Raw genomic sequence first — 18,973 nt, 5'->3', positions numbered from 1 at the left:
GAGTGTTAGGTGATTGTTAGCCTTTTAAACCCATTCTATTCTGAAAGTATAAATTTAATGCTTTGTTATCAGGCATTGCAGTAATTCATGCTGTGATTTTTCATTTGTACTCCTAATGTTATGTTTTTTCATTAAGGCTTTAATTACCTCAAATATTTAATTAAAGCTGTGTTTTCAAGTATATGGCATAATGATCTTAAAGATTAACTGTGTACTTGCAAGTGTAGTCAAAATAAAAATAGAAATCCAGAGAGACTTATTTTGTGTCAGTCTCAGCATGATTATAATTTTCCAAAGTGATTTTCGTGTTTGAAGAACTTTTTTTTGTTTGAACCTAATATTCTGTTTAAAAAAGGAAAGCTTTTAAGGTAAAATCTAACATTTTTCCTTGATAGCTGCTTTAAGAGTAATGTTTCAAAATGTGTAAAAGTAATTATTTGGACAGTGATTTTTTTTTTTAAACTGAAATCTTGACAAGAATGGAGGGGGGGAAACATAAAATGCTACCTTTGTAGTAGTAGAGAATGAAGGGCCATTTTCCTTAAAAAGGTATATTTGAGATGTTTTACTCTGGCTCATAAGGGATGGGAAAAGGATCCATGATGTTCCTAGGAACTGCTGACCCAGTCGATATATGTTTGCAGTATGGTCTTCTGTGACTTCTAGAATAGGCATGGTCAGCTGCTCTCTCTTCCTGTGCCTGCCTGTGCTTCCCTTTACAACAGTCATCACTCATAAATCTCTAATGCCTCTTTTCTTGCTAGGCTCTAAGGTTTATGATGGCTAGGGATTGTGGATGTTTGTTTGCTACTGTGTAATCGGTGCCTAATGAATAGTTACAGCATAAATGATGCAAACAAGCAGAAAATGGGGATTTGTTCCCCAAAAGTAATTGTTTTGGTCATGGTGACGTTTGAAGCACTGTAGATCTTGAAATAAATTATTAAAGAGCAATTGAATTAGCTTTACTATTATAGTCTAATTCATTATATATCTAGTAACATCAGTTATCCAAAATATTGTTTAAATGCTATACAATCCATCTTTTTTGGATAGTCATTTATTATATTTTATTTAATAACTTATTTTGTACTTAAATTTTGTTCTTTGATATTTGGAAGTTATGAATTCTTCAAACAAAATAGTAGAGTTATACTCTACATATCTCAAAGCTTCCTTAAGAAGTAAACATACTTTTCAAAGTTGATAATACAGGTAAAACTTGCCCGTGGATAGAAGTACCCAGACCTCACATACTACTTCAGATCCATAAATTCATAATCTGCTGTGTGCCTCTTTGGCATTTCCACTGACCCCACCACTGACTGACTGGGAATGGGGTGTGGGGATGCTGCTAATTGTGACTTACCACTGACTCAAGCATAGACGTACTTTCGTTTATTCTTCATGGTGTATACAGGGATGGTTGAAGCATTTACAAAAGACTAAGGCTCCTGGATAACAAAGGAAATTAACATGAAGAGTAAATTAATTTCACTTACAAAAACCAAAGTCCTCACCATGGCCTACAAGGCCCTACGTTATCTGGCCTCTGATGCGTTTCTGACTTCCTGTCCTTCTTCCCTGCTCCTATCTCACTGGGTTTTACCACACTGGCTTCCTGGCCTTTGCCCCAGCTGTACTCTCTTGCCCCAGATAGTTGCATAAGTAACTCCCTCTTTCAAGGCCTTGCTCAGACTTTACCTTCTTTCTCAGTGAGGCTTGCCCTGATCACCTTATGTAAAACTACAATCCATATCCTGCTCTACTTTATTCTTTTTTCTATAGTACCTGATCACCTCTAACATATGACATAACCTATAATTTACTTATTTCCTATATTTATTATATTGTTTGTCTCCTGTAACTAAAATGTAAGTTTAATAAGGGAAGGGTTTCTCTATCAGTTTTTGTTTTTCATTGTTGTTGTGGTTATTTAAATAAACAGGTGTATCTCAGGTACCTAGAACACTGGTGTATGGTATACAGAAGATGGTCAGTAACTATTTGTTTAATAAAGAAGTCCAGATCCAAGAGAGCCAGGCCTACACAGATGAAAAAACACCCTTTCTTGCCATCTAAGTTCTGTTTTTTAACCCTTCTTGGAATGATTGCCAGTGAAGAATGACTGTACTTGGCAGAAACCCTGACTCTACCCCATGGGAATGTGACCCAGTTATGCTGTGGCTTTCTCTCTATATTCCCAAAATGGTGTTAATAGATGGTCTCACCATTTATACTAAGCAGTAGTTAAGCCTGGAACAGAAATGAGCTTTAGTGGTGGAGTGAATCGCTGAGATAATAGGACCAGTATAGTAGGTTTGTTCCTTTATAACCTGCCCCAGGTTTGAGAAGTCCCTAGGAATTAGGTGAATTAGGTTCTGGTTCTGACTATAGCCAATTCATTGTTTTATCTTATGACTCTGGACTTATGTTTCTTCAATTGTAAAATTGAACTGGATTGTATTTTTTTTCTAACTCTGTGAAGTTCAGCTATATCATCAGAAACATTTTTAAGCTTTATAATTTAGGAATCCTCTTTCAAAATATGTTAGCGCTTAGATTAATAGTCATGTTACTATACTATGTTTAAGACTTATACTTGGTAAGGTGCTGCATATATAAAAACAGTTGAGCATACTAGTAGTGTCAAGAACCTAACAATCATTCTTTTCTTATGTAATTTCACAAGAAAAAACAAATTTGTGCTAATCCTTAGACTTCAGTTAACTAGAAAATTGAGTCTTTAGACATGATAAATAACTCGTGCTAGGATCCATCTCCCTGCCTTGCTTTCTCTCTTCTATCCCTTATTTCGTCTCTATCCTTCACGTTATCTACTGTACAGTTTCCCCTTTTTTTTTTTTTTTTTTTGCTTAGAGAACAAAAGGATGACACTTTACAGGTATTTTTCAAGAATTTTGCTTTTTGAATATATATTTTATTTATCATTGTACCCCTTAGCATCCAGCAGATTGTCTTGTACATATAGATGCTCCTTAAGTGTTGCTTGGATGAATGAATCTGCTGTTATTTTTACCCCAATACTTAACTGACTCAAAGTGATTTTTAAATTTTTATTGTTTTAAGAAAGGTGACTCTTGTGATGGTGGGACTTGATAATGCTGGTAAAACGGCAACAGCAAAGGGAATCCAAGGAGGTAAGCTGGAAAATTTTATCATTAAATTACTCTGATTTATTTATTTAAATTGCTTTATTACATATTCATTGGGTACATATACTGTGCACTCTGTTACTTTATATTCTTAGTATACTTGAGGCTAATATGGTGAATAGACTCTGGCTTAATAGTACCAGCCTGTTATGTTTCAGATTTGAATGAATGCATAGGCTCCTCGAGGTTTTTGATCAGCTAAGAGGGATCGCAGCTGTCTTGTAGCCAGTAGGAAGGAAAAAGTAAAAAAGGACATGCCCCTGCTTTTAAGGATCCCTATCTTCTACTTACATTTTCTTGGCCAGAATTTAGTCACAGGGCTACAGCTAAATGAAAGGGAGGTAGAAATACAGTTAGCCAGCACAGTTCTCTTTGCATCTCTTGATTTTTTTTTCAACATGATATGTAATTTTTACAGTTACATTAAAGATACGTTAAAGGGTTTTATGTCATTTATATTACATTTCATTGGGTGTATTTATTTAGTCTTAATTTAATGCTTTGTAACTACAATATAGAGGTACTATACTAGTGAGTTTGTTGTGTACCCAGAAGATGTAGCACGAGCCAGACATCTTGAGGGTATGAATTGGGAGAAAACCTAACATATATTTGTTCCTGAAAATGGATTTTGCAACTAGATATCATGCGTGACAGATAGGAAGCTTTTATTTATGGAAATTCGTGAAAGAAAATTGGCACCTTGCAAAACTTGCTGTTGGAGAAAAACATTTTGTCACCCCCGAATTAGATGCAAACTGTATATTATTGTCTGAGGAGTCTTCTAAAGCCTTTTTGTAGCCCTCATGCTGTCACCTAGGTTATATCCTTGCAAAGCACTCACTGTAACCATCTAAACCAAGGGTTTGCAAACTTCTTCTGTAAAGATCCACGTAGTAAATATTTTAGACTTTGAGAGTCATATGGTCCCTTTCCCAGCTACACAGCTCTGACATAGTAGTGCAGAAGTAGCCATAGAAAATATGTAAACAAGTGAGCGTGGCCATGTCCCAATGAAACTTTATTTACAGACCCTAAAAGTTGATGTGTTATGAAACATTATCCTTGGGTTTTTTTGGGAAATTATTTTAAACTGTAAAACACATTCTTAGCTTGAGGGCCATGTAAAAACAGGTGGCTAGCCAGATTTGGCCTGCAGGCCATGAAACCTTATCTAAACGTTTTCTCTTTCATTCCTTCAAAGCCTTATGTTCAAGGGAGCAGGATCCAGGAATGTGCTAATCAGACTGTCTAATTATTTGCGTGTACTTAGAACATCCTCTTTCCATCAGGCCTTTTCCTTCTGAATCCCACCTCCATTAGTTTCTTTTTCTGAGTTTAGAAAATGTTCAAGGTGTCACATCATGAACAACAAGTCAAAGCTGCCTTCAACTTTGAGCTCCCCTCTGGCTCTGTTTTTGTTTTTCATTTCGTATTTACTCTTCAGCCTACTCCAGTGACTGATTTCTTACCATTTTCCTTTTTTAAAGATTCCAGTTATACAGAACGACTTGAAGTTTTTCAAATTGAGCCTTTTGATACCTTTGTGATTTTGTTTATGCTGTTCCCACTTGCCTTATTAAAGAGAATATCAGCTTATCCTTAAAGACAGATTATCTACTTATCTCTAAAGATGCTTGTTTGTCCTATAGTCTCCTTCTTTATGAAGTCTCTTCTGATCTCCTGCTGCCCTCACCCCTTACCACCACCATCAGTACAATTGACTACATCCTCTGTTTTTGTCTACTCTTATCTGTATCTACTTCTATAGCTACTTAATTGCCCCTCTTTTTATGTATTACTCTACCTCTCCAGACTATAAATTCCCCAAGGGCAGTTTTACTTATTTTGGTGTCCCAGTTCAGGCCATGTCTTAGTAGGCAGTCTTCCTAAAACATTTCTCCCATGGCTTCTCTTAGCTTATTTCTGGCTCTTTTCTGCTTTGTTTTGTTTTTTATTAAAATTTTTTTTTTAATTTTTTATTGTATATTTCCTCCTTTCTTTTGAGATAATCTTCCTCTCCTACTGTATTGCCGTTGTCTGCGTCCAAACCCTGGGTTTAGTGTTTCATCTATAATTTTATTATAGCTTCCTAATCTAAGAGTACTTTCCCTATCTTGAGGTTCACTTCCTTCAATCAGCTTCTCTTCTTCATGGCTGTCAAAGTGATTGCATTAATAGGATATAGGTTCAATTGTGCTAACAAATAAGCCTAAAATAACAGTGGTTTAATAAAATAGAAGTTTATTTCTCTCTCATATTACAGCACAGGGAAAAGTAGTCTAGGGCTGGCATAGCAGCTCTACGGTATTAGAGACTCAAGTTCCTTTTCCTATTTGCTTTGCCATTCCTAGTGTTCTCCCTTGCCTACCTGGTCCAAGGTGTCTCACTACTACATGTGCATTTCAGCTGGAAGGAAGAAGTAAAGGACAAAGGGAGGCTGTCCTTCTCTTTTTTTAAAGTATGTGAACCAGAAGCCACCACATCACTGCTGTTCACAGGCCATTAGCTAGAACCCATGGTGTTCCAGAGCTGGTTGCTACTTGCTCTTATTAGCTCATATTAGTCAACGAGAGCCAGTTAGGCACCTCTCCTCCAAACTGTATGTTCAGGTTCCTCATATTGGTAGTTTGAAATAGTCCATAGCAGGAGTATTTACACCATGACAATTGGCAAACACTACCTATCAGAGTTCCACAGCCTCCAAAGCCAGTTAAACATTTAACAGTATACCACAAGCACATTATCTAGAACCTGTTCTCAGGGCCACCCCTAGCTGCCATAGAGACTGGGGATTGCATTCTTTATCCTGAACAGCCATGTGCTCAGCTAAAAAATCCAGGATTCTCTGACTTTCCAGTATTATTTCCTAATAGTTCTAAGGAACTGTTGTTATTTTGGGTGGGAAAATTCTTTGTGTAAATTGGTCCCTAGCATTGTTGACATTAACACATCTTATTATACTGTAGTTATTTGTTTATGTATATATTTCCTCTTTTTCCCTCTATATAAGTGCTCTATAAGATCAGAAAATATTAATAAATTTTATTAATCTTTGTATATCTAGGACCTTGCATAGTACTTAGCATATAACATAAGCTCAATAAATAGTTATTGATTATATATTTTCATTTTATCTTGAACTTTCTAGGCATTGTCTTAACACATATGGTTTACTGAAATCCTCAGGATTAGGGACCATATGTCTTTGTACTCCCTGGTTCTTGTATGATGCCTGATTTATAACAGGCCCTCAATAAATGATTACAAGCATGGATGGATGGATAAATATATGGAAGAATGGACATAACGACAGCAGCTTCAGCTGTCCTAGCAGTCTGGTGTTTTAGTATTGAGCAATTATATGCTTTGTACTGAGTGCTAAGGATACAAAGATAGTTCCCAGCTATTGGGAAGGTATAGGCTATTGTGGAGACCAGTAAAACACAGAATATTACAATAGATGGTGTAGGTGATACTGAAAGTAGGAAGGAATCATCAGAGAAGGATTTACAGAAAAGGTTGTAACCTGAACACTTAGTCTTGAGTCTTGAAACACAGAATCATGAGTAGGAACCAGAGGAAAGAATAGAGAAATTGGGGAGGGTGTTCCATGTATCAAAAGAAACAGGCTTTTAAAGTCCTGAATACCTGAATTTGAGTCCTGGCTCTGTCTACCATGTAACCTTGAAAAAATTACTTAATATGAATTGGTTTCCTCGGACTAGTGCCATCATTTTATCTGTGCTTACATTGTTCCCCTGCTTGGAATTTTATTCTCCCTTCTTTGTTATAATTTTTTTGTCTTTTAAGACTTTACTCCTATTTCATTTCCTCTCTGAAGCCTTTCTAGGCCATGACTCACCTCTAGCTTCTCTTTACCCTTTTTCTCTTGAATGCCCTCCATCTTAGTTTGGGCTGCTATAGCAGAATACCATAGACTTAGTGGCTTAAACAACAGGTATTTCTCACAGTTCTGGAGGCTAGAAGACTGCAGTCAGGGTGCCAGTATGGTCGACTACTTAGTGAGGGCCCTCTTCTTGGTTTACAGACAGCCATCTTCTCACTTGTATCCTCATGTGGTGGAAAGAGAGAGAGGAAACAAGCTCTCTTATGTCTCTTCTTATAAGGGCACTAATTCCATCATGGGGGCTCCATCCTTGTGACCTCACCTAAACCTAATTACATCCCAAAGGCCCTACCTCCAAATACCATCACTTTGGGGATTAGGGTTTCAACAGATGAGTTTTGGCAGGGACATAAAAGTGCAGTTCATAATACCTTCACACTGTGCTCTCCAGACTTGTTTGTAGAACATATAGGTTCTTGTGTTATTCCCATTAATGGGAATAACACAGTTCTCTCTGAATTGTACTGGATATTCTTTGAGGACAGCAACCCTTTTTTATTCATCTTTGCATTCTAATGCCTAACAAAGTCCTGGTACTGAGTAGGTATTCTGTGTGTGTTATTTCCCTTATCCCTTCCTCAGGATAATTGATTTATTTTCACTGATAATTTCCTGGGGGTACCTTTCAAATCATACTCAAAGACAGCTGCCTATTTTAACTGTGAAGCCAGGTCTGGCCTGGACTAGATCCACATTTTTAAATGTCTAGTTTAATTCTCTTTTTGGAATACATAGCTGCTTATATTGCTTCTAAACTTGCCTTTTTCTCCTTCTAGATAAGGCAGGTCTTTTAAAAATGTGACTTGTGATGTCTATTAACTTTCTAGGGAGCTGTGTAAACTGCATTAAGATGCTTGCTGAAAGGGAATGGTACATTGCAAGTCTGCTTCTCAGTCACACCTAACAGCAAATGCCTCTCAAATTTATCTTTGTAATAGCAGATGTTTTGCTGAATGTGGGAATGATAAGACCCTCTAAACCAGTGTTGTTCAGTAGAGCTGTTTGCAATGATGGACATGTTCTATATTGGCTCTGTCCAGTAGGGTGGGCCACCAGCCACATGTGACTTTTGAGCACTTGAAATACAGCTTGAACAACTGAGGAGCTGAATTTTTTATTTTATTTAAGTTTATTTGATTTAAGTTTTAAAAGCCTCATGTAGTTTGGTGGCCACTGTATTGACCGTGCAGCTGTAAACAAAGTTCAGTGGAGTAATATTTGTTGTGAATTCCAGCGATGAAGAGAGAATGGAAGAGACAGACATGAAGTTTGAACTCTTCTCTGTAACCACTGAGTCACTTGGTTCTGTTAATCTTTCATGAGTTCTCTCTTGCCATTCTTCTATTTTTATTTCCATACCTCTCCAAAAAGTGGCTATCACTCTCATTTTCAGTCCGTTCTAGAGACTTTTGCAAAGATGAATCTCAAGGAAGACTACTTTAGTCACCTTAATTATGTTATTGGTCTGCTAAAATACCTTCCGTGGCTCCCAATTCTCTATCTTCGGAACCCTCTTCAGTGTGCGTTCAGGCTTAAGGGTTTGCTCCAACTACAATGTTCAACTTGTTCGTGCATCTTGCCTTTACCATTTCTATTACTTAGGTCACTCATCTGACTGTCTAAATCCTACCTAGCTTTAAGGCCTAGGTTCCCAGCTCCTAGTTCAAGGCTTGAACCTTAGTGATCTTTTTAATCTCTTACTGTCATTACCGCTCTTTGGCAGTTATAATTGTATACATCCTGTACCTTCTTCTTTGTGCTGTCATATGCAGAAGTCCAAAGAAATTCAATTATAAATTTATGAGAATATCCTGTATTCTATTCTTGTAGAAGAAAATAAAATCTACTCTTTGTATTTGCAAGCTGTCCTTAAAAGTCTCTTTATTCCAATTACAGCTTTAATTCAGTTAATTAAAAAAGAAAGGTTCTATACTCTTTATAGCTTCTCCCATTATTTTGTTGTTCTAGACTATTCTCTAAATGTTTAGTTTTTCTTTATAACTCCACAGAGGTTGTAATGGTCCTTGGGGATGGCTGTGGTGTTGAAGGTTGAAATTTTTATTGTTTGTAACTTGGGGAGTCAGTGGCCTTAAAGGCAAGAGTTCATTGGTTTATTTATTCTACACTTCCTTAGTAAGTACCCGTTATATGGTGGGCATTAGTTTAGGAACTGGGGTTATATCAATAAAAACAAACAAGCAAGCAAAAAAAACAGACAGAAATTCCTATCTGCAAGGATTGTAAATTCTAGTTGGATATTTTATAGTATCTATCTACCTTTCCCCCAAACCAATGTGCTTAGATGTAATGCTTATTGTGTAAGCAAATAATAAACATTCTATTTAGTACTAAAGTATGATGAATAACACATTTATGTCATTTAAGTTGTGAAGTTAAATTAGTGTTATTAATTTAAAGTCTCAAGATTCCTTCTTTTATATCATTTGAAACAGAGTATCCTGAAGATGTAGCACCTACCGTTGGATTTTCCAAAATTGACCTTAGACAAGGAAAGTTTGAAGTCACCATCTTTGACTTGGGAGGTGGAAAAAGAATTCGGGGAATCTGGAAGAATTACTATGCTGAATCTTTTGGGGTAATATTTGTTGTGGATTCGAGTGATGAAGAGAGAATGGAAGAGACAAAACAGACAATGTCAGAAGTGATAAGACATCCTAGGATATCGGGAAAGCCTATATTGGTGTAAGTAATGTTGGTGTTATTGTAAAATGTAGAGACAGCAGCATTAAGTCATTAAAGAAATTTACCTAAGTTACAAAATACTGAATAAGCTAAATTGTCACACCCTCGTATGATAAAATGTATGTAATTTACTGGGAGTTGTTAATATACCAAGGCCTTATTATAATGCTATCTGTAGAGGTTAAGGGCAGAGGCTATGTAATGAAGAAATCTTATAATTAGATCTCCTGGGTTTTCAAATGTAAACTCTTTGTTTTATTTGATCATTTATTTTTGTCAGATTTTGCAAATGGTCTATTAACAAGGTTCTAAAATGTTTTTCAATTTATTTTCCTCTTTTAATAACTTATTTATGTTTTGCCTCTGTCCTTTTTTTCTTGAAGAGTATTCTTGTTTGAAAGTTATTTAGATGGTTTATTCTTCTAATGCCATGTTGATTTCTCAGTTTTTACTACTATATTTCCAAACTGAACATGTGATCTGTGCCATTATCAACTTAGTTGTATGCTTAGCATCATTTTGTCCAGCTGCCTAAACATTTTTAAAAAATTAAGTGACAAAGGACTTTTGCACTACCCGCCCTCATAGCATTTCTGCATAGTAAACACCAGATGGTGCTATAACTTTGAGACATAGTAAAGTGAAAGTAGTTTAAATTGCTCTTAAAATTGGAGTAAGCGGAATGTGTGTTTTGCCTTCTTGTCCCTTTTCCCTCGTTCTTGTGTTTCATTACTAACGATTAAAAAAACCCCGGAGCAACCTATCACATGGTTAACTGAGAAATTGTAAGACAGAGTTCCTCAGTGGTCCTCAGTAATAAATGAACATTTTTAAATGAGGCAGTTTGGAAGCTCTGATTACAAAAAGTAAAACTTTATTGTATCATTTATTGTTAAGCTTATACTGTTTAATTTTTATACATTTAACTAATTAAAGAAGTTATTTGATATATATATAATTAATTCTCACCTTTATTGAATATGAAATAGACTTTAATAGATATGTATACAAAGAGTAAACTTTGTTGAACCCATAGACTAAATTAGTCTCTACAAATGTTTAAGCAGAGAACCAGTGACTTCTACAGTAAAAAGTATTAATGACTGATGTTCATTTGTAAAATAATTGAGTGTGCTTTTTTTAACCCAATAGTTATTTATTTTATTCTTTTATTCATGTATTCTCTCATGCATTTATTCATTCATACATGTACTAATTCAACAAATATTTATTGAACATCCACTATGTGCTAGACATTGTTCTGGTGATAGGGATACCTTTGGGAACAAAAACAATAAAACTCCATGTATGATCTCAGTAGCTTACATTCTAGGGGGTGAGACACACAATAAATGTAATAAATAAATTGTACATTAGGTGATAAGTATATTGAAAATAAAGCAGATAAAAGAAGATCAGGAATCCTATGGTGGTGGTGGTGACAGGGGCATGTTACTCTTAAAATTAGGATAATCATACTAGGTCATATTGAGAACATGACACTGGAGGTGAGAGAGTCAGTCATGCAGATAGATGTATGTGGCAAAGCCCTGAGGCAGAGGCATGCAGTTTGTGTCTGCAGTATTTACTGAATAATCCAATGTCAGCAAGATACCTGCTTTCAGTTCTGTCACCTCTCTCAGCTAATGAAGTTCCAGAATTGGAAAAAAAAAACCAACTCACAACTAGGATGACTGCTCACCATTATAATTTCATAGTCAATGCAATCTCACAAAGACATGAGAATTAATTATGGATCAATAATATGTTTATGAAATATGGAATGGTTTGCCATTTGATGAGTTTTTCTCAAAGGAGTTTTACAACCATAGAATTTTTATTAATAAAGGTAAACTTTTTGAGATGTGTGTGCTTCAAAAATATACAAAATTTACTAAAAAGTAAATATTCTCTTTTTTTTTTTTTTTTGGCCACACTGCACGGTATGTAGGATCCTAGCTCCCCAACCAGAGATCGAACTCACGCCCCCTGCATTGGGAGCGCAGGGTCCCAAGCACTGGACTGCCAGGGAAGTCCCAAAAAGTACATATTCTTAATAAATTTAGAAGATGTAGGAAAGAATGAGGTTTAAAAAAAAAAATGATTGACCTATCATGCAGAGCCAACCACTGCTATCATTTTGATGAGTTTCCTGTGCATATTTTTGTAAAACATGTAATGTATGCAGTGTTCATATAATACATAAAATTTTCTATCCCACCCTTTTTTCTGTTTATAAATCCGTCTTGAATATCCACCCAAGTCCCATATTTGGAAGTTCTCCTGTTTACCTTTTTCTCTCTGACCTACAGTTAATTTGTCTTATTGATGTTACTATCTTAATATCATTTGAGTCTCTTTACTCCTCTCTATTCCCTTTAATGTTACCTCCTTTCAGCCTTTCTTCACTTCTCCCTTGTGTTACTGATTACTCTCCTAACCAGTCTCCCTGGTAGCAGTCTTGCCTATTCTCTAAGCTCTCCTCCACATTGCTAGCAGGAGCCCTTTTCTTTACCTGATATTTTTCAAATTACAAAATTGGTACATGCTTTAATAAGTGAAACAATGCAAGAATAGATAAAGTACTTGAGAGCTCTGTTTTAAATGCAAATTTTATCATTTTACTTTTCCTCTGCTCAAAGTCCTTCAGGTTGCCTCCATAGCTCCACACAGATAGGAAAGTCTGTGTTTTAACTGATGTAACCCTAGCACATAATAGGTATGGCATTGAAAAGTCCATTGGATAGTAAGTGGGAGGGGCGTCCAGTAGAGCCCTAGTAAGCTGAGTGCTAGGGGCTAGCTGGTGTGGAGATGTAGGGGAGGCTACCTGAATTAGGAGGCTGGCTACAGTGCTCCTTGTTGCACATAGCTGCTTCCTTCCTGCCCACGGACATCTGGACCTCTCATCTGCAAAATCCTATTATGGCATCTAATTTCTTCTGATCACCACTTGTCTGTCTGAGCCTAAACTAGTTGATTTAGGACCTACAATGCCTCTCAGAACTCACTTCAACCCCTTGGTAATTTTCTCTTCCCACCCTCTAATAATGAGCAAACAGAGAACACCAACAGACCTCTGAGAAGATTCAGTCATTCAACAGAAGGAAAGAAACCTGAAGAATTATTATCTTGTCTGTAATCATGAAATTACAAATTGGTAGAGCAGGATTCATTCAGGCTATGGGAAGCAGAGTAGATGACCACGATAGCAGGTCCTGGACACTCTAGCTCTGCCTGACCTGATTCTGCACAGCAGTCTGACAGCATGTGTCATTGCAAATGAAGCCTCAGTCACATTTCACTTTATGTCACAGACGTGAGGGTTCTCTTGAAAGGTCAGAGTCGTAGATCACTAGGCTTTGGTGTTTTATTAGCTCAGAATTTCTGTTTGGCAGTTCTATAGTATTTACTGCTTAATCAGCATAATATTCCAGTCAAAATCTCTGAAAGAAGTGGTGAAAAGGTGAAAAAACATGGGTTTAGAGAGAAGACAGAGAATCTGAAACCTGGATTCTAAAAGTTATTGTGTATTTGTTTATGACCCTGACAGGTCACTTTACTTCTTTGGACTTAGTGGTTAAATGACTCTTCTTTAATAAAAGTAACTGTAAAATATAGTAATTCTGTGATTGTATTCAGCTGTGTATTATAATGTGGACCTTCGTATAGTCTATGCCAAGAATCCATTTTGGTAAAAAGGTAAAAGTGATTTGTATTCCTTCTAAAGAAAGTAAAGATGGATGCCATGCAAATATTTGGCTCTGTTATCATGCTGAGTTGTTTATTTACCTAGAATAGAAAGTCTTTCTTCTCTCATGTCTACTATAGATTAACTTGAACCTCTACTCTGATTAATTAAGGTATGAATTATATTACCTACCCTCACATTCCCACCACCACATACATACTCTTGCTTTAACCATTTATAATTTAATTATTTATTAAAAGCTCTAATGCTAGATAGTCTTGACAGATAAAGAAGACCTTTCCAAGAGAAAAAGTAAACAACTTTGCAGTGGTATAAGTAGCACTGAAATCAGTAGTAATTTCAAAATTTAAGCTCAACATCCACCGTAGAAATTTTCCATTAATAATACAAGGTACTATTTGTTGATTCCTTGTGGAAAGGGCTGAGCTAGGAGGTATTTTAAACATCCTAACCTATTGAAATTTTCAGCAGCGCAAGGTTACACCAATGTTATATAAGAAGGCACATGTTCTTTCTGCAGCTCTTCTTTATAGTACAGTCTTGAAAGTTGCCCTCAGAGCGATTGTAAATTACCCTTCATTTTTTGTGGTTGTATCTCCTAATACTTATAACTGAAATAACTCTGGAGATCCACAGGCTAAAATTTCCTACCAGGATAATAACAATTCTACTGTGTTAGCATACTTGAACTCTTGGAGTGGTGCCACTTTCTCATTATATACTGTCTGCTTTTCTGTGGAGTTATATGACCTAACTTAACTTTTGGTCAGACCTCACAAATTAGATGCTTCACAACAAAAATGTATAGGAGTTTCACTCAGGGAAGAAAACATAATATGCCATATATGATCTGGCTAGGTGTTATGAACATTTCAGTAAAAAAAAGTTTGACCTGGAGGTCTTTGCACCATGGGTGGCTTCCCAAGACCCTCTGAAGTCACATACACAATTCTGAGTGCATGTGCATTTTTCTTGGGAGCAGATTTTAGCTCTCATCAAATTCCTAAAGGATTTCATGACCAAAGAGGTTAAAAAAAACATGGCAGTGAGTTTTTATATTAGGAGAAATAATAAGCAGGGTTTTTATTGATAATTTTTTTATTGATATCAGACTTTCGTCTCCAACCTCTATATGCCTATTTGACTCACCTTTCTTCTAGACAGTATTACAGGAAACTGTTAGTTTGCAAGTTTCTTTGAGTCATATTCTTTCTTGTAAGTGCCCAAGAGAAGTTAATTAGGTTATGGGTTATCCTAATACTGTTCTTAGAGTTTGAGTCAAATGTACTTTCACTAAGTCAGACCTTTCAATAAGAAATAGGAGAACCTGGGTCCTTTTTAGAATTCTGGAAACCCATAAGTATGGAAGTATGGACAACCTATGTCACTTAATCACTTGATCCTTAGTTGTCGTGGTGGGTCCCTTAATTTACTATTTTTACTATCTGAAACCCCTACTCACTTTATTTATAGGGCCCATTGGCTTAAGATTTCTTTTCTTTCAGCGGAAACTTACCAAGCTTTCATCTTCATCAACTTTATTTAGTTATACTGTTGACTCACCTCTACATTTCCTTACTGAGGGCTTCCTTTTGTTTGTAGTGGCATCCAGCTTCACTAATAGCAGCTGTAGTTTACAGTAAAGCTTCTCAGCTGGTTGACTTCCTAGGTAATTTATGCACAAAGAGCCTGTAGAGGTTCCCATCCTTTCCCTCCCCTGTCCCAACACGCTCTATTGTAAAACAAAAAAACCTGTCGACAGTGTCGTTAGGCGGCAAGATGTTATCCAGGGATCACCTGTATCAGCATCAGGCCAGACCTGCTGTATTTTTTAGGGTGGGGCCAAAGATGCCTCTGGCTTTTTCACAGGTTCTCCAGATCTCTCTGCTGCACAGCAAAAATTGAGATCTACTGGTGCAGGGGAAACCATGGGCTTTGGAGTCAGCCAGGCCTTGAGTAGGTTACTTAATCTTCCCGAACTTCTATGTCTCCACTTGTAAATAAGGATTTTAATACTTGTGTTGTCATGTGAATTCTAAAATAATGTATTTAAAGCACCTAGTGCAGTGCTTTACTAGTTTTCTGTGCATGTGATGGTGGATATGAATAGTTACTATTGATGATATGCTGTGTCTAGGTAGAGGTGAATTAGGAGAGCCAGTTTTTTTGTTTTTTTAAAAACTATTTATTTATTTATTTTTGGCTGTGTTGGGTCTTTGTTTCTGTGCGAGGGCTTTTCTCTAGTTGCGGCAAGCGGGGGCCACTCTTCATCGCGGTGCAAGGGCCTCTCGCTATCGCGGCCTTTCTTGTTGCGGAGCACAGGCTCCAGACGCGCAGGCTCAGTAGTTGTGGCTCAGGGGCCTAGTTGCTCCGCGGCATGTGGGATCTTCCCAGACCAGGGCTCGAACCCGTGTCCCCTGCATTGGCAGGCAGATTCTCAACCACTGCGCCACCAGGGAAGCCCCAAGGAGAGCCAGTTTTAAAGTGTCATATGTGAATTCAAGCTACATGAAGCTTTTGATTACAGAAAATGACATGGCTTAGTGGGTAAGAATAGGAGCCCAAGTGCTCAAAATAATTATTGCATACTTTCTGAACCAATAGATTCCTAATAATGTGCCTCCAATGCTTAAGAATTTTTTTCTTTTAAGGTAGTAATTTTAAGGAAAAAATGGCTACTTTTAGTGCCTATTGTGTGTGAATAAACAAAATGTTCAGCAGCTAATTAGTTAAATATGTTTATGTTGCTTAGGTTAGGGTGCTTTTGAAATATAACAGTGAAAATTGTATGTGATATATTGCTCTGCTATGAATCTTTCTGTGATTAAGTCTTGCTTTAAAAGCAGTATGTTTAGATATAACTGCTACTAGAAAATTACTATTTTCTGAACTTATCTGGATATAATTATGCTAATGAATATTAAATAGTACTCGATATTTTCAGTTTTCATGATAAATAATTTAGGAACAATTATAAACAAGTATCAGTAAGGCACTACATTAAAGGATATAGCACAAGTTTAGAAGGGACAGAAGAAATATCTCTCACCATCTGATTTAGCTGGGGAGTTTATCACTCGTTTTAAATTTATCTTTTTTTATAATGTTCCTTAAACATTTGAAGCTGACCTATGGGAAACATCTTTTTCTCCGGTAATGCTTGTAACTGACACAGTAGAAAACTCTTCAATTTCTTTATATTTTATAAGTTAAAAATTATTTAATAGTGTTAGGAGACATATATATATACACATATATAGTCATATTCCTGTTTACATAAGAATTCTCTCATTTTCCCACCACCAAATTTGCTCAGTTATCTGCTTTTATTCCTTTGTCTTCCCTCCTATAATATGGAAGAAGTGTTTCTGCTCCTGTCCAAGATCCCATCCCTTTCTATTATTGTATTGGGTTGGCCAAAAGGTTCTTTCGGTTTTTTACGTAAGATGGCTCTAGTAGCGCTTAGTTGTCTTTAACTTCATTCGAAACAATTTTGTTAGATTGTGTGTGACAGCTGTCATATCAGCGTGCATTAAAAAAAAAAAACTTATCAAAATTGGTGAATTTTTGTGTAGCCATTTTAATATTGAAGACGGAAGGAAAAAAGCAACATTTTCAGCGTGTTATGCTTTGTTATTTCAAGAAAGGTAAAAACGCAAAAAAAGATTTGTGCAGTGTATGGAGAAGGTGCTGTGACTGATCAAACGTGTCAAAAGTGGTTTGCGAAGTTTGGTGCTGGAGATTTCTTGCTGGACGATGCTCCGCTGTCGGGTAGACCAGTTGAAGTTGATAGTGATCAAATCGAGACATTAATTGAGAACAACCAACATTATACCACTCGGGAGACAGCCAACGTACTCAAAATATCCAAATAAAGCGCTGAAATCATTTGTACCAGCTTGGTTATGTTAATCGCTTTGATGTTTGGGTTCCACGTAAGTTTAGCGAAAAAAACTTTCTTGACCATATTTCCGCGTGTGATTCTCTACTTAAACGTAACGAAAACGTTCCGTTTTTAAAATAAATTGTGACAGGTGATGGAAAGTGGATACTGTACAATAATGTGGAATGGAAGAGATCGTGGGGCAAACGAAATGAACTACCACCAACCAAACCAAAGGCCGGTCCTCATCCAAAGAAGGTGACGTTGTGTACATGGTGGAATTGGAAGGGAGTCTTCTATTATGAGCTCCTTCTGGAAAACCAAATGATTAATTCCAACAAGTGATGCTCCCAAATAGACCAACTGAAAGCAGCACTCGACCAAAAGTGTCCAGAATTAGTCAACAGAAAACGCATAATCTTCCATCCGGATAATGCAAGACCACATATTTCTTTGATGACCAGGCAAAAACTGTTACAGCTTGGCTGAGAAGTTCTGATTCATCCGCCATATTCACCAGACATTGCACTTCGGATTTCCATTTATTTAGGTCTTTACAAAATTCTTTCAATGGAAAAAATTTCAATTCCCTGGAAGACTGTAAAAGGTACCTGGAACAGTTCTTTGCTCAAAATGATAAAAAGTTTTGGGAAGATGGAATTATGAAGTTGCCTGAAACATGGCAGAAGGTAGTGGAACAAAATGGTGAATATGTTGTTCAATAAATTTCTTGGTGAAAATGAAAAGTGTGTCTTTGATTTTTACTTTAAAACGGAAGGAACTTTTTGGTCAACCCAATATATTATTCCTCCCCTTTCTTATATCGAGTTTCTCTCTCTGGATCATTCCCATCAGCAGAATGTGCTCTTGTGTTTCTTTAAGTATTGTGGAATCCTTTGGCTCTACATCTCTCTCCACATGTTGACTCCTTTTTATAGTATTCTATTCAAAATTCTGGAAAGAATTGTCTGTAGTGGATTCTGTACTTATTTATATCACATTCTTTCCTCAACATGCTCCATTTGTGCTTTCATTCCTACAGTTCCTTGAAACTGCTCTTGTTGGAGTCAACAAATTATCTCCATGTTGCCAAATCCATTGTCACTTTGCTGTTCTTATTTTACCTAAAATTGACTATTTCCTCAACTTTGTTTTCCTTTTAGCACTTTTGCATTACAGCATACTTTTCTTGATTTTCCTCCTACTTCATTGATGGTTCCTTCTTAGTGTTTTTTGTTAACTCCTCTTCTGCTTTAAGTCTAAATTTTAGAATATCCCAGGCTCTTTTAGAATATCCCAGCTTTTTGCATCTAGATATTTTTGAGACCTTAAATACTGTTTATTTACTCAGATGACCCAAATCTATAGCTTTGACATCTCCCAAGAGTTCCTACTGATATAGCTAATATCTTAGAAACCTCCACTTTGACATTTTATGGTCATCTCAGATTCTATTGGCCAAAACAGAATTTCTTGATTTCCTTCTCACCCCTAGTGTTGAAACCTTCATATCTTGTCTTTTCCCATCTCAGTAAAAGCGATCATAATCTAATCAGTATCCTGTAGATTCTACCTGTTAAATCTATCACATT

General features: G+C 36.5%; 1 protein-coding gene across 3 annotated transcripts in view; it reads left to right on the top strand.

Annotated features, from left to right (window-relative positions):
• The window catches only part of ARL13B (ADP ribosylation factor like GTPase 13B), an 81,603-nt gene that overhangs the window by 19,020 nt on the left and 43,610 nt on the right, over positions 1-18,973 (top strand). For 2 of the 3 annotated variants that reach the window (XM_036850858.1, XM_036850859.1), the window contains 2 exons: positions 3,091-3,161; positions 9,540-9,789. In XM_036850858.1, coding sequence (XP_036706753.1) covers positions 3,091-3,161; positions 9,540-9,789 — 321 coding nt within the window. The remainder of the gene's footprint in view (positions 1-3,090; positions 3,162-9,539; positions 9,790-18,973) is intronic. The other variant, XM_036850860.1, reaches the window with a different exon arrangement.

Source organism: Balaenoptera musculus, chromosome 4, assembly GCF_009873245.2.
Source record: "Balaenoptera musculus isolate JJ_BM4_2016_0621 chromosome 4, mBalMus1.pri.v3, whole genome shotgun sequence".
In the NCBI taxonomy this organism is placed as follows: Eukaryota; Metazoa; Chordata; class Mammalia; order Artiodactyla; family Balaenopteridae; genus Balaenoptera; species Balaenoptera musculus.
This window is presented reverse-complemented; position numbering and strand designations above follow the sequence as displayed.